The sequence below is a fragment of the Pleurodeles waltl genome, chromosome 6 (assembly GCF_031143425.1).
Source record: "Pleurodeles waltl isolate 20211129_DDA chromosome 6, aPleWal1.hap1.20221129, whole genome shotgun sequence".
Taxonomy (NCBI): domain Eukaryota; kingdom Metazoa; phylum Chordata; class Amphibia; order Caudata; family Salamandridae; genus Pleurodeles; species Pleurodeles waltl.
In genome coordinates this window covers 627782998-627797908 of record NC_090445.1, presented here as the reverse complement: position 1 = coordinate 627797908, position 14911 = coordinate 627782998, and the positions used below count along the sequence as shown (strand labels likewise).

General features: G+C 44.7%; 1 protein-coding gene across 2 annotated transcripts in view; it reads left to right on the top strand.

Moving 5' to 3' along the window:
• Window positions 1–14911, top strand: part of LOC138300082 (mitochondrial glutamate carrier 1-like) — a 264150-nt gene that overhangs the window by 167090 nt on the left and 82149 nt on the right. For both annotated transcript variants that reach the window (XM_069238960.1, XM_069238959.1), the window contains one exon: window positions 286–404. In XM_069238960.1, coding sequence (XP_069095061.1) covers window positions 286–404 — 119 coding nt within the window. The remainder of the gene's footprint in view (window positions 1–285; window positions 405–14911) is intronic.

The window sequence follows — 14911 nt, the reverse complement described above, 5'->3', positions numbered from 1 at the left end:
TTGTGCCCAAAGATACTCTAGCATAAACAGAATTTTAGTTTGTAGGAATCTACAGTGGAAACAAAAAAGGGAGTTCCCCCCTGTGATGATCTGGAGGATTTGCAAATGGAAAGAAAAAACAGAAAATCTTTGGAAATCCTCCCTAATCCAAAGGTGGATTTTTGTTTTGAGGAAGCTCAGCGTGGGCAATAGCAGTGTCAGCCCTCTACTGGTTAGTCCTCTTAATTTACTAAAATGTATTCTGCTTTTTTCTTGCCATTGTTTGACTTCTCTCTTTCTCCTCAGTAAGGGATTGACCCTATCCAAAGAGATGCTGGCAGGCTGTGGTGCAGGAGCATGTCAGGTTATTATAACCACTCCCATGGAAATGCTAAAAATTCAGCTACAGGATGCTGGAAGGCTAGGTAATGACCAGTCCTTTCTCTGTATATTGTTACTTTATTATTTGTACTGATCTTTTAATGTATATGTTGGGTAATTGTTCGGTATGTTTAATGTTTGTGAAGAATTTCAGCATTTTAATGATTTGTATTTAGGCTCTCACTCTCAAATTCTACTGATAGCTTGGTTTTGCGATTTAGGGCCTCATTGAGATGTTGGCAGGTGAGTTAATCCGTTACAACGGTAACGGCTATCCCTTCTGCTGAAATCTAAATCCGATTATATTTTATGAGATTTACATTTCGGCGGACAGGATATCTGTCCCCGATGTGACGGAGTAACTGGTGCTCCAATATCTAAATCAGCCCTTATTCTCTCAGGTCGTCTGCTATCACCAATTTTGTTTCGATATAAGTGTAATTCATGATGCAATATTTCCTGGTACTGATGGTAAACTGTCTGGCATTGGTGCAAGCTTAATAAAGGAACCCCTTATGTGATGTATTCCTCACAAAATGAAAACATCTAAAGTGTGAACCATTAGAATGTGAGAGCACACTAAGAAGCTTGTTAGCACCATAAGGTCATACTTTTGAGGTGAAAATAAGAGAAACAAATATCAATACAAAGCGAAGGATCTTCTATCCATGGAATGACAACTTTGCCAAGAGGGCGAAATACAAAACGGAGGTTAAGCATGGAACAGATTAAGGAACCCGCTGCAGGTGCATCAAATCCTTAAAAAAGACACACAAACACGCATGGGCGTTATATATTTATTTATACATACATATATGAATATTTATATATACATGAAAATATGCATATATGTATACATACATATATGTATGTATATATAAATACAAAGAAAGAGCACTACAAGTAAGTATTAAAAAAAGCAACGTAATTGTTAAGTGGAACCCAGTCAGCTTTTAATGGGTACTCTCAGAGGAAGAATGTAGGGCAGAGATGCACGGCAGACACGTAGAACATCACACCTCAAGCGGTAAGAAAATGCAGAAGTATTCTCTCTCTCACAAGAATACACTTATGCATAGAAAGTGTGAAAGTGCAGTGGTTTAAAAGTGAACAGGGTAGTGGACACTTGTTTGGGAGAGGAGTGAGAAATTTGGATTTGTAAAGATGATACTTTTCGGGAGTACCAAAAACAAGATCACTGATATTTGCAAAGTTTCAAGACAGAAGATTAAGTGGAAAGGAGCTGTAGACTTCATTATTGTCTGTCTGGGGATGGAACTGCAACATATTATGGTTTTCTTTTAAAACCGTATACTCCAAATCACTCCAATTTTAGATAATACCTGTCAGTGTCTGTTCTGGTGTTGAGATTTTGAAGCTATGTAGGTGGTATACACTTTGTACATCAAGTAGGAGAAAGTATGGGACAGTTTTACACGTTTACGCAGATTATTGACTTGATCTTGTGTCTCTGAATACTTCCACTTAACTTTTTGATTAAGGTGCCCTTAAAGTACTTTCTTGAGAAAGGCATGTTATTTGACATCTCCTAGCCTAACACAACTACAGTTTAAAGGATGTGAGAACAGTAAGTGAATATCTACAGAGCACATCGATCGACCATCTCCATGCTGTGTATCAGAAGTGTCGACCATCTCAATGCTATGCATCAGAAGTCGACAAAGGGCTCCTCTCAGTTGCATGGCATTTTTTCTTGTGGTGTGGTAGCAGCATGTTCACACACACTCTGTAGCAGTGTGTGAAGAATGAAAGTTAGGTTTGTTATAGTATGTTATGCTAACAGAGATTTGTAGAGCACTACATTGCCATTATCATGACCTTGTACCACTATTGGGTATGGTATCTTCATGCATTGTCTTGGAGATTCAGTCACAGAAAGGATTCAGTTGTGTTTTTTTGAGTAGAAACATCAGTAATGCGAGAAAGGGTAATACTTGGTGCATACATTTGGTAAAAAAGTATTAGTGTTGTTTGTTTTTTATAGCCAAAGATCTTTATGAGTTAAGGTGATTGATGAAATGTTGTTGGACATAACCCTCTCTGCAAAGTCATCCCCAAACCTTTTGCCTTCACTACTCCAATTTCTGAACCTGGCTTTTAGGACTATGTGCATTTTACCACAGCTAGCCAGTGCTAATGTCCTTGTGCTCTCTTCTTTAAACATGGTAAAATGGCTTTTACCCTGGTGGCATATTTAATTTACTTGTAAGTCCCTAGTAAAGCAGTATTACATTTAAACAGGGCCTGCAGATTAAATACTACTAGTCTAGCATTGTATCTAAAGGCTCTGCTATGGTATTTAAATTGATTATAAATTAATTTCACATGGATTTGTATTTTGTACTGATTATACCCAGGTTCACGTGGACATTCTGGGTTGCTCTTGTATTTGTTTAGTGTCTTAAGAGCCACTTGTTCCACAAAAGCCCTTCCAAACTATAGCCAGTCTTGTGGAGAAGTGTGGCACAATGTTTAGAGTAGCAGACCCTCATGCAGAGATCTGGGCCAGGGCCAGGTTTCAATTCCTGCCTTGGCAGGTCTTGGGCTCAATTCTCTTGGACCTGATAATTCTCGCCTTGTTGCCTAATCTAATTATTGGGTCCCACTCTGTGACTCTGGGCATTAGCTTGCTTAATCTCCACAAAAACCCTGACAGTGCTTGGATGCCGGGCTTCACCCTGTGGGTTCCTCACAGGGAAAAGCCAGGAGGGGTTCCACAGTTGTATGTGTACAGTTCTTTGAGACCCTAACGGGTGAGTAGTGCGCTAGACATGTGCAAAGTTTAAATTTTACTACTTGGCGTTATCTAATTTTTCTGTATCATATTACACAGAGAGGAGCCACTGTACACAGAAAAATATATAGTAAAAGTAATTAGTGGACCCTTCCTTTTTTCTCCCGATAAAACGTTCCCCACTATCAGTCCCAGACAAATACTTCTTGAAAAACTTGAAAAAGCTAAGAAAACACGTACGCACTGAATTACATGCCCGTATCTTAACAGAATACCTCAAAGCAGATATAATTCCAGTAGGACTACAAGCCTGTAATGTCCCGGGAATGTTCCGAGAGGGCAAAAAATTTAAAAGTGGCTTTAGTCATTGTTAGAAATGGGGTCTTTGGTTGACAGTCAGGTTACCCCCTGTTCAAGCAAGGACCCTCACTCTAGTCAGGGTAAAAGAGAATCACCCTCAGCTAACCCCTGCTTACCCCCTTGGTAGCTTGGCAGAGCAGTAGGCTTAACCTCAGAGTGCTAGGTGTAAAGTATTTGTACCAACACACACAGTAACTTAATGAAAACACTACAAAATGACACAACACCGGTTTAGAAAAATAGGAAATATTTATCTAAACAAAACAAGACCAAAACGACAAAAATCCAACATACACAAGTCAAGTTATGAATTTTTAAAGATTAAACTCAAAAATAGCGCTTAGAAACAAAAATGCTTCAATGAGATGTTAACAAGGTGTCATGACGGAGTCGTTCCCAACAAGCCGACACCAGCGGCGCCGGACATGGAGTCGTGTAGACCCCCAAGTACAGTACCTTTGGTGAAGAGTGAAAACAAGCCGATGCGCGAAGTCGGGGATCGCGACGTCTGTGCGAAACATTGAATCAGTGCACTTCGAGCGGCGTCTGTCACGAAGTGGTGCGGTGACTTCCACGGAGTCATGGACTTCAGCGGGGCTGCAGCGGCATCGGGCCTGCGAAGAGCGGCGCGTTCCAGCGAAGGTCACGGCGTCAGGTGCAGGCGGCGTTACCGGATTCAGCAGCGGCGGCGGTCCGAAGTCGTCCGAAGTCGATTTCCTTGGATTCCACCAGCTTTCCTTTCAAGGGCCCAGGGACTGGATAGGGCACCACTTGTTGGGGCAGGAGTCTCTCCAGAGACTCCAGGTGCTGGCAGAGAGAAATCTTTGGTGTCCCTGAGACTTCAAACAACAGGAGGCATGCTCTCAATCAAGCCCTTGGAGATTTCTTCACAAGATGGAAGGCACACAAAGTCCAGTCTTTGCCCTCTTACTCTGGTAGAAGCAGCACTGCAGGAAAGCTCCACAAAGCACAGTCACAGGCAGGGCAGCACTTCTTCCTCAGCTATCAGCTCTTCTCCAGGCAGAGGTTCCTCTTGGGTCCAGAAGTGTTTCTCAAGTCTGTAGATTTGGGTGCCCTTCTTATACCCATTTTGGTCTTTGAAGTCACCTTTCTTCAAAGGGGACTCACACCTACTTGTGAAATCCTGCCTTGCCCAGGCAAGGCCTCAGACACACACCAGGGGGTTGGAGCCGGCATTGTTAGAGTCAGGCACAGTCCTTTCAGATGAGAGTGACCACTCCACCCCTCCCTCCTAGCAGAGATGGCTAATCAGGAAATGCAGGTTACACCCCAGCTCCCTTTGTGTCACTGTCTGGTGTGAGGTGAAAAACAACCAACTGTCAAACTGACCCAGACAGGGAATCCACAAACACGGCAGAGTCACAGAATGGTTTAAGCAAGAAAATGCTCACTTTCTAAAAGTGGCATTTTCAAACGCACAATCTTAAAATCAACTTTACTAAAAGATGTATTTTTAAATTGTGAGTTCAGGGACCCCAAACTCCACATGTCCATCTACTCTCTAGGGGAATCTACACTTTAATCATATTTAAAGGTAGCCCCCATATTATCCTATGAGAGAGACAGGCTTTGCAACAGTGAAAAACGAAATTGGCAGTATTTCACTGTCAGGACATATAAACCACATTACTATATGTCCTACCTTATCCATACACTGCACCCTGCCCTTGGGGCTACCTAGGGCCTACCTTAGGGGTGCCTTACATGTAAGAAAAGGGAAGGTTTAGGCCTGGCAAGTGGGTACACTTGCCAAGTCGAATTTACAGTGTAAAAATACACACACAGACACTGCAGTGGCAGGTCTGAGACATGATTACAGGGCTACTTATGTGGGTGGCACAACCAGTGCTGCAGGCCCACTAGTAGCATTTGATTTACAGGCCCTGGCACCTCTAGTGCACCTTACTAGGGACTTACTAGTAAATCAAATATGCCAATCATGGATAAAACAATTACATACAATTTACACGGAGAGCATATGCACTTTAGCACTGGTTAGCAGTGGTAAAGTGCTCAGAGTTGAAAAGCCAACAGCAACAGGTCAGAAAAAAATAGGAGGCAGGAGGCAAAAAGACTGGGGATGACCCTGCATAAGCAAAAGTCCAACACGACCCCCTACCAGCCTAAAGCCAGGGGAGAACAATTAATACCTTGATGTACTTCCCTGATTGGGGCGATAGAACAAGGACCCAGGCCCACAACAGCAGGGGCATGTTCCAGTTCTACGCCTTCCTGACTCCAGTTGGATCCCTCTGTCCATACTCTCAGGGCCCACTAAGCTAACCCATGGGGAACCCTTCTCCACATCTACAGACACCATCTGTGCAGCACCTAACTTTACTTTGCTCACAGATGTATTGCAATGGGCAGATAGTACCACCAGGGCCAACACAGTGGTGTTGCCCACTCCACCCCTGGGGTGTGACTCTCGTCCCCCCCCAGGGGCAACTCTGTCCACCAGGACAGCAAGCCACAGGGACCCCTGACAACTGTCAGGGATGAGAGCCCGACCTCAGGCCTCTCCAACCACTGTGACTGCGGAGGGTGGGGGGCAGTAGCCCCAGGTGCCTGACACCCTTTGACCACTCTCCCTTCCACCAGGTCAGAGAAGATAACCTGACCCTGGTCCTCCCCTTTGGGGCTCTGTACCCTCCCTCCAGGAGCGGCACCCCCAGAGTAAAAAATTGTCAGGGTGCTTGTAGAAGCAGTCCTGCACAATTCTTCCCCCAGTGCAGGGATGTTAACCTGCAACTGATCCTCCAACCTGGGGTCTGTACCTTCAGGTTGGACCAGGGCCAGGGGTGAGACTTCCCTCCCCCTGCCCTCTCTTCTGGGGTCCTGAACCACCCAACTAGGAGTGGCCCCCCCCAGAAGACAACATGGTAGGGGCACTGTTAGCAGTAAGCCCTTCCTCCAGGTCAGGGGGGACGCCCTGAGCCTGGCCTTCCAATCCAGGGTCTTTACCCTTAGATTGCTCTGGGGTCAGAGGTGAGTCTTTCTCTCCCCTTCCCCTACTCTCAGGGTTCTGCAGCCACCCCTCAGGGAGAGTACCCATAGAAATCACACCAGGGGGAGTGATTGGGCAAACCGCTCCCCCCTTCAGGTCAGGGTTTATCCCCTGCACCTGATCCTCCAGTCCAGGGTCTGTACCCACAGAATGGACCACTGCCTGGCAACCCAGGAATTCCTGGGGGGCATACCTACCCCCCACCAGGTCAGAGTTTACCCTCTGAACCTGGTCATCCAACCCAGGGTCACCACCCTGCGGTAGAACCACTGCCTGGCGCACCAGGACTTCCTTGGGAGCAGACTTACCCCCCACCAGGTCAGAGTTTACCTCCTGAGCCTGATCATTCAACCCAGAGTCACCACCCTGCAGTTGAACCACTGCCTGGCACACCAGGACTTCCAGGGGGGCACACTTACCCCCCTCAAGAGACACACTGTCCCCAAGGGCCACACAAGAGTCTGGCTGGCGCAGGTCTCCTGACCTCTGCCCATCAGACAGAGTCTGGATTCCCCCCAACCCAGAAATGGTCTCACCAATGTCATTCCTGGGGGGCTCTGCTCTCAGAGCTGACCCCTGACCCTCCAGGTTCTCCACTGGGGTCTGCAACCCCCTCTCAACCCTCTGTCTGGACTTCTGCACCCCCTCCCTAGGAGTGGTACTGCCAGACACCAGAACTGGTGGGACGCTGGCTACAGCCGCCCCCCCAAGTTCTCCTGACACTGTGGAATCTCCCTCAACAGATGGCCCTATGTTACAGGCTAGGCTCCCCTCTTGGTGTTCCCTCATGGAACCCTCCAGGACCTGGGACCGGATCTCGGGCACCTTGGACCTCAGCCCATCCCCATTCCCTCTCCTCAGAGACTGGACATGGGGTCCCTCACCCATCCCACTACACTGGGACCTACCTGGGACACTACAATCCTTCCCTACCTCACCTGGTTGGGAAATACCTAGACCACTCCTCTCAGGAGCCCCCCCAAATGCCTCTTCAGACTCTCTGGTACTCACCAAGAGGTCTGCCTCCATTGTAAGCTCCCTGGGGTCAGAGAACTCACACTCCACCTGGTGTTGGCGTAGCTCTGGAAAATAAGGACTAGACATATGCTCTCCAGCAATGACATCACTCAGACCCTTACATGAATTAACCAAAGTACCCTTCACCCAACCATCCAGTGACTCTGCTTTGGAAAAGCACCCCACATCACCCTCCTGAGACTGGTGAGACAGTACCTGACTGTCCCTGACACTCAACCCACACTCTTCTGGGATGTCTTCACAGTCCATAACCAGGACTTCTACCTTGGGGGAACCCCTCTCCCTGTCACTCTCACCTAGAGTCAGTAGAGTGTCCCTCCCACCAGTAGGAATATGACTCCCCATGCCAGTTCCCCAATCCACCTCAGGGACCCTGTGCATCACTGGAGCTACCTCATACCCCTGAACCTCCTGGTGTGTGTTAACTCCCTCCTTCAAGTAGGGCACCACATCTCTGGGCATGTGCACTACTTCAGCAGTACTGGATACAAGATGTTTGCTGCCACCATCTGAACTGGACTCAGCCCTCATGGCCTCCAGCTTCAGCTCTTCACAGCTCAGCTTTTGAGCTGTAATCCTTTCTTTTTCCAGGACTAAGGCTCTCTTCTCCTCAGCCCTCTCAAGCTCTGCATCTAGCTCTTCCAGACTCCGGATTCGGGCTAGGAGCCAATCATCTCTTTCTGTTCCCTCCTCAGGGCCACTGCCCTCCTCCTCAGAGTAGTCCTCCTCCTCAGAGTAGTTATCCCCCTCAGACTCATTTGGTGGTGTTGCCTGACAACGTTTCAATTCATACTGAAACAGGGCTGACTCAAGATCCTCCCTTCTGGATTTCTTGTTCACAGCCAGTCCCCTTTCCATGCAGAATGCTTTAAGCTGCCACTTTTTATACATAAATAGGTGCCAGAAATTGACTTCCATTCTGCAAAGGCTTCACAACCAAAAACCAAAGTCCAAAAATATTAGCAATACTTCCAGGAGGACATCAGAGAACAAAAAGCAGAATCACAAGACAAGTAGTATGTGGTCACGTAGTGGTCTGAACTCAAAACAGTAGTGTACACTTAATTACTGTATGTCAAGTACAAATACAAGTCCAAATCCCAACCGCTGATCACCAATGTTAGAAATGGGGTCTTTGGTTGACAGTCAGGTTACCCCCTGTTCAAGCAAGGACCCTCACTCTAGTCAGGGTAAAAGAGAATCACCCTCAGCTAACCCCTGCTTACCCCCTTGGTAGCTTGGCAGAGCAGTAGGCTTAACCTCAGAGTGCTAGGTGTAAAGTATTTGTACCAACACACACAGTAACTTAATGAAAACACTACAAAATGACACAACACCGGTTTAGAAAAATAGGAAATATTTATCTAAACAAAACAAGACCAAAACGACAAAAATCCAACATACACAAGTCAAGTTATGAATTTTTTAAGATTAAACTCAAAAATAGTGCTTAGAAACAAAAATGCTTCAATGAGATGTTAACACGGCGTCGTGACGGAGTCGTTCCCAACAAGCCGACACCAGCGGCGCCGGACACGGAGTCGTGTAGACCCCCAAGTACAGTACCTTTGGTGAAGAGTGAAAACAAGCCGATGCGCGAAGTCGGGGATCGCGACGTCTGTGCGAAACGTTGAATCAGTGCACTTCGAGCGGCGTCTGTCACGAAGTGGCGCGGTGACTTCCACGGAGTCACGGACTTCAGCGTGGCTGCAGCGGCATCGGGCCTGCGAAGAGCGGCGCGTTCCAGCGAAGGTCACGGCGTCAGGTGCAGACGGCGTTACCGGATTCAGCAGCGGCGGCGGTCCGAAGTCGTCCGAAGTCGATTTCCTTGGATTCCACCAGCTTTCCTTTCACGGGCCCAGGGACTGGATAGGGCACCACTTGTCGGGGCAGGAGTCTCTCCAGAGACTCCAGGTGCTGGCAGAGAGAAATCTTTGCTGTCCCTGAGACTTCAAACAACAGGAGGCAAGCTCTCAATCAAGCCCTTGGAGATTTCTTCACAAGATGGAAGGCACACAAAGTCCAATCTTTGCCCTCTTACTCTGGTAGAAGCAGCACTGCAGGAAAGCTCCACAAAGCACAGTCACAGGCAGGGCAGCACTTCTTCCTCAGCTATCAGCTCTTCTCCAGGCAGATGTTCCTCTTGGTTCCAGAAGTTTTTCTCAAGTCTGTAGATTTGGGTGCCCTTCTTATACCCATTTTAGTCTTTGAAGTCACCTTTCTTCAAAGGGGACTCACACCTACTTGTGAAATCCTGCCTTGCCCAGGCAAGGCCTCAGACACACACCAGGGAGTTGGAGCCGGCATTGTTAGAGGCAGGCACAGTCCTTTCAGATGAGAGTGACCACTCCACCCCTCCCTCCTAGCAGAGATGGCTAATCAGGAAATGCAGGTTACACCCCAGCTCCCTTTGTGTCACTGTCTGGTGTGAGGTGAAAAACAACCAACTGTCAAACTGACCCAGACAGGGAATCCACAAACAAGGCAGAGTCACAGAATGGTTTAAGCAAGAAAATGCTCACATTCTAAAAGTGACATTTTCAAACGCACAATCTTAAAATCAACTTTACTAAAAGATGTATTTTTAAATTGTGAGTTCAGGGACCCCAAACTCCACATGTCCATCTACTCTCTAGGGGAATCTACACTTTAATCATATTTAAAGGTAGCCCCCATATTATCCTATGAGAGAGACAGGCTTTGCAACAGTGAAAAACGAAATTGGCAGTATTTCACTGTCAGGACATATAAACCACATTACTATATGTCCTACCTTATCCATACACTGCACTCTGTCCTTGGGGCTACCTAGGGCCTACCTTAGGGGTGCCTTACATGTAAGAAAAGGGAAGGTTTAGGCCTGGCAAGTGGGTACACTTGCCAAGTCGAATTTACAGTGTAAAAATACACACACAGACACTGCAGTGGCAGGTCTGAGACATGATTACAGGGCTACTTATGTGGGTGGCACAACCAGTGCTGCAGGCCCACTAGTAGCATTTGATTTACAGGCCCTGGCACCTCTAGTGCACCTTACTAGGGACTTACTAGTAAATCAAATATGCCAATCATGGATAAAACAATTACATACAATTTACACGGAGAGCATATGCACTTTAGCACTGGTTAGCAGTGGTAAAGTGCTCAGAGTTGAAAAGCCAACAGCAACAGGTCAGAAAAAAATAGGAGGCAGGAGGCAAAAAGACTGGGGATGACCCTGCATAAGCAAAAGTCCAACAGTCATATTGCCACAAGTTGTTTCAGACATTGGATGGTATTAGGTATAGAGACAGCTCTTGAACACAGCAAAGAATAATTAAAAGAAATAGCAGAACTAGAAAAATAATAATTTGCCTGTGACAATATTGCTCAAGCAAAACAAGTTCTAGATAAGCTCAATAGATCTATACAAGAATTTAAGTTGTTTTAACTTTAAAAAAAGACAGATAAGGTACAGAAAAATGTTATCAAAAATGTCAGTAAAGAGAAAGCTTATCCTTACCTCGCAGACAAATACTACACCCAAGCCCAGGGGCCATTGAAAAACTTGGCCTGGGGGAGATACAAAGATCAAAGGTTTGTCACCTTCTCTGAATCTTCAGCAGGCTCTGATAGCTCAGAGGATCCCGGGGATGGAACCAGTAGCCACAATTCCACTCCAAATCCTTTTTTAGGGAATACTTTAAGGGGCAGAGGGAACAGGAGCAAACGAGGGAGAACATGGCATTAGATTATAGGAGACAGACAGACCCGCAGGCGGTACTACAAATGTGGTCCAGAGGGTAATTAAACAACCCCGCTTTGGCTCCCACTAACAACTTCTTCGCTATTTTTGATCATTCCAGTTTAGAGGTCTAACAATCCATCCCTATCTTTAACTTGTCACAGCATGAACTAAATCAGAATAAACTATCTTAACTGAGCAAAGGTTTGTCTTTTGTTTTAACTGAATGCAATGATTTTTTCAGACTTAATTCAGAGCTGTACCGGTTCTTTAGAAAGCTCCGATGCTGCCACTTTTTCCAAGAAAAGGAGTCACTAGATGTACCACAACAGACGCAACTCAAACCTCCTTCATTGTTTACACCCCCTAATACACTAAAGCCACCAGAAATATTAGCATTCGAGAAAGTGGTCCTTGAAGATATTGGTCTCCTTAGAAATAAAAGATCCTTTGTTCCATATAATATCACCAGACCTGAAATTCAGTCACTTCAGACTCTGAAATCCGACACCATCATAATTAATCCAGTCAACAAAGGAGGAGGCATAGTACTCCTAGACAGAGATTCATATGAGGTGGAAATTATGTACCAGTTGAATAATACTAGACACTATAGAAGACTCACTACAAATCCTTAACCAAAAAGTAAACAGATTATTCTAGACATTACATCTCATGGCCTACAACAAGGAATTCTTTCCCAACAGGAATGTGCACTCCTTAATAAAAATGTCCCAGGACCCATGTCCATTACATGTTGCCCAAAATTCACAAATACATTAGGAGCCCTCTAGGGTGCCCCATCCTCTCTGGATGTGACTCTGTACTGGAAACATTAGGTAAATATGTTAATAACTTCATTAAAGACTTTGTTCCTATTTTGGATACCTATGTAAGAGACAGTACATACAGTACATGATTAACTTAATTGAAGGAATGAGATATGACCCTTTCAAGGAAATTCTGGTGACACTTGATATTGAGTCATTATACACCAACATTCCCCAAATGGACAGCATTGGGGTGATCAGACAGACTTTAAATACCCGCCCTGCCCCATATAGGGTTCCAACAGATTTGATAATTGAACTACTTGACATTGCCCTATCCAGAAATTAGTTTCTTTTTGGAACAGATTTTTATGAACAATGGTACGGTACATCTATGGGAGTTATTTTTGCTCCAAATCTGGCCAATCAGTATGTTGTCGATCTTTCACCATGGGGCATTGAAAGATGGATTGCCATTTGGCCAATTCCTCCGACTTCGTAGGAACTGCACCAAGAAAAATGACTACTTCAGAGAAGTACCAAGATTGTCACAATTGTCAAAAAACATTGGTCAATATTGAGAACCCTGGCTCCTTTTCAAGATACCCCTCTTTTCTCTTTTAAGAAAGCTAAAAACCTTAGGGACCACTTAGTTCATGCTGATACAAGAATTCACAAAGATTTGCTAACATTGCCGCTTCTTTTTGGTTTAGAACCAATTAAAAGTCATTAAAAATGTGGCAACTGTGTTGCCTGTCAATATACGTCTAATACAAAACATCTTGTACATGGTGACATTCAATTCGCTTTGAGACAGCACACTAACTCTGCCTCGACCAATGTTGTTTATTGTGTTTGGTGCCCCTGTGATTTGATTTATATTGGGCAGAAGACCCAACAAGTGCGAAGTAGGATCAGCCAGCACAGAAGGCATATCAGATGCTGCATTGAAACAGCACCTATGGTCCAACACTATCAGGAGCGACAACATGCTCTCGAAGACTTTAGATGGCAAGTCATTAAAAAGGTTATTCCTTCACCCAGAGGAGGAGACATTGCATTGAACTTACAGAGACTGGAATGTAATTGGATTGATACATGTGATTCCATAAGAAAAGGATTGAACTCCATGGAAGAATGGAGGCAGTATATCACACTACTGAACTGATGTGTCATATTTTATGGTGTAGTTGTATATTACAGTCAGCTTTTTTATGTACCAACTGTTAATTAATGTGACAGTCCATTTCAGGTTTCAATTGCCCCTCCCCGCATGTTACTCTAATCTCTAAATAAGCAAGGGCCAGATTTAGCAAAGGGTTTTTCCCATTCTGTGTCAATGGGAAAATGTGTTTGTACATATGGCCCCAAGTTCCTTGCCCTTCTCCTTCTACATATGTCCATGAGCCACTCCTAACCATGTATATATGAGGTTACTATTTCCCTCGTTCTTTATGTCCTTTTCCTCATTAATTCCTGTCTGAACCTTTTTTAATTCCCTCATTGTTTATGCCCCATATCTAGCACTTTGTAGGTACTTAGTTACATTTATTTTGGTTGAGTGAACATATTCCTATCCCACAAATACAGATCATATTGGCTGAGTGAACAATATCCACTCCAATGATGTTTGTAATGCTCCTGAATCAGTGGTAAAGAAACTCCTTCGCCTTTTTTTCTGATTTTTCACCATTAGTAAGAAGTCTTTGCAATCACTCCTTGGTGGCTGTGTGCCACTTCCGTTACCTACCAAGGCTCAGAAACCAGGTTCAGTCTCTGTTTTGACCTAGCACATCCTTTTTATTTTCCTTAATTTATTTGGTATTTTTACATATTCTTTCTCTCACAAAGTATTTAAATTCAATCTAATTCACTTGCAGTTCCTGGATTCTGACAATATCTTCAATTCTCCCGAACTAATGGTATTAGCGACCCATTCATCCAAATGACATTTACCCCTTGTTTTGGGCAGTTGCTTTGATCACCTTCAGGATGGCTCTGTGGCCTTTCCATTACCCATTAAGGCGAGGTACTAGGTTTGATTCTCCATTCAACCTATTTCCCCTTTTTTAGTTCCACTTAGTATTTATTTATCCCTTATTTTGGGAAGCCACTCCAATCACATTCTGGATGGCTCTATGGCATTTCCATTACCCATTAACCTCTTAGCTGCTGGGCTTCCTCCCCTCCCCCTCTGACTGCTGAGACCTTTTTTTGGCTAATTGGGGTAGTTCGCACATAGGCCTTCATAACTTTCTGTCCACATAAGCTATCCACACAAAGTATGCGTCCTTTTTTTCCAACATCCTAGGGATTCTAAAGGTACACAAAGTTTGTGGGTTCACCTGCAGGAGACAAAGAAATTAGCCAAAATACAGCACAAATTGTGTTTTTTTTTAAAATAGGAAAAAAGAGCTGCTGAAGTAGGCTTGTAGTTTTTTCCCTGAAAATGGCATCAGCAAAGGGTTTGAGGGGCTAAAATCACAATCTTCCCAGCTTTCAGGAACAGGCAGACTTGAAAGAGAAAACCACATTTTCAACTCAATTTTGGCATTTTACTGGGGCATACCCCATTTTAAGTATTTTATGTGCTTTCAGCCTCCTTCTAGTTAGTGACAGGAATAGATATGCAAACAATGTTAGATTTCAGAGAGCTAAACATTTATGAAAAGTAGCTAAAATTCTGAATTCAGCAAGGGGTCATTTGTGTACACCCTACAAAGTTTTCTTACAGAAAATAACAGCTGAAATAAAAAAAATATTGAAATTGAGCTGAAAGAAACAGCCATTTTTCTTCACGTTTTACTCTGTAACTTTTTCCTGCAATGTCAGATTTTTTAAAGCAATTTAGCGTTACGTCTGCTGGACTCTTCTGG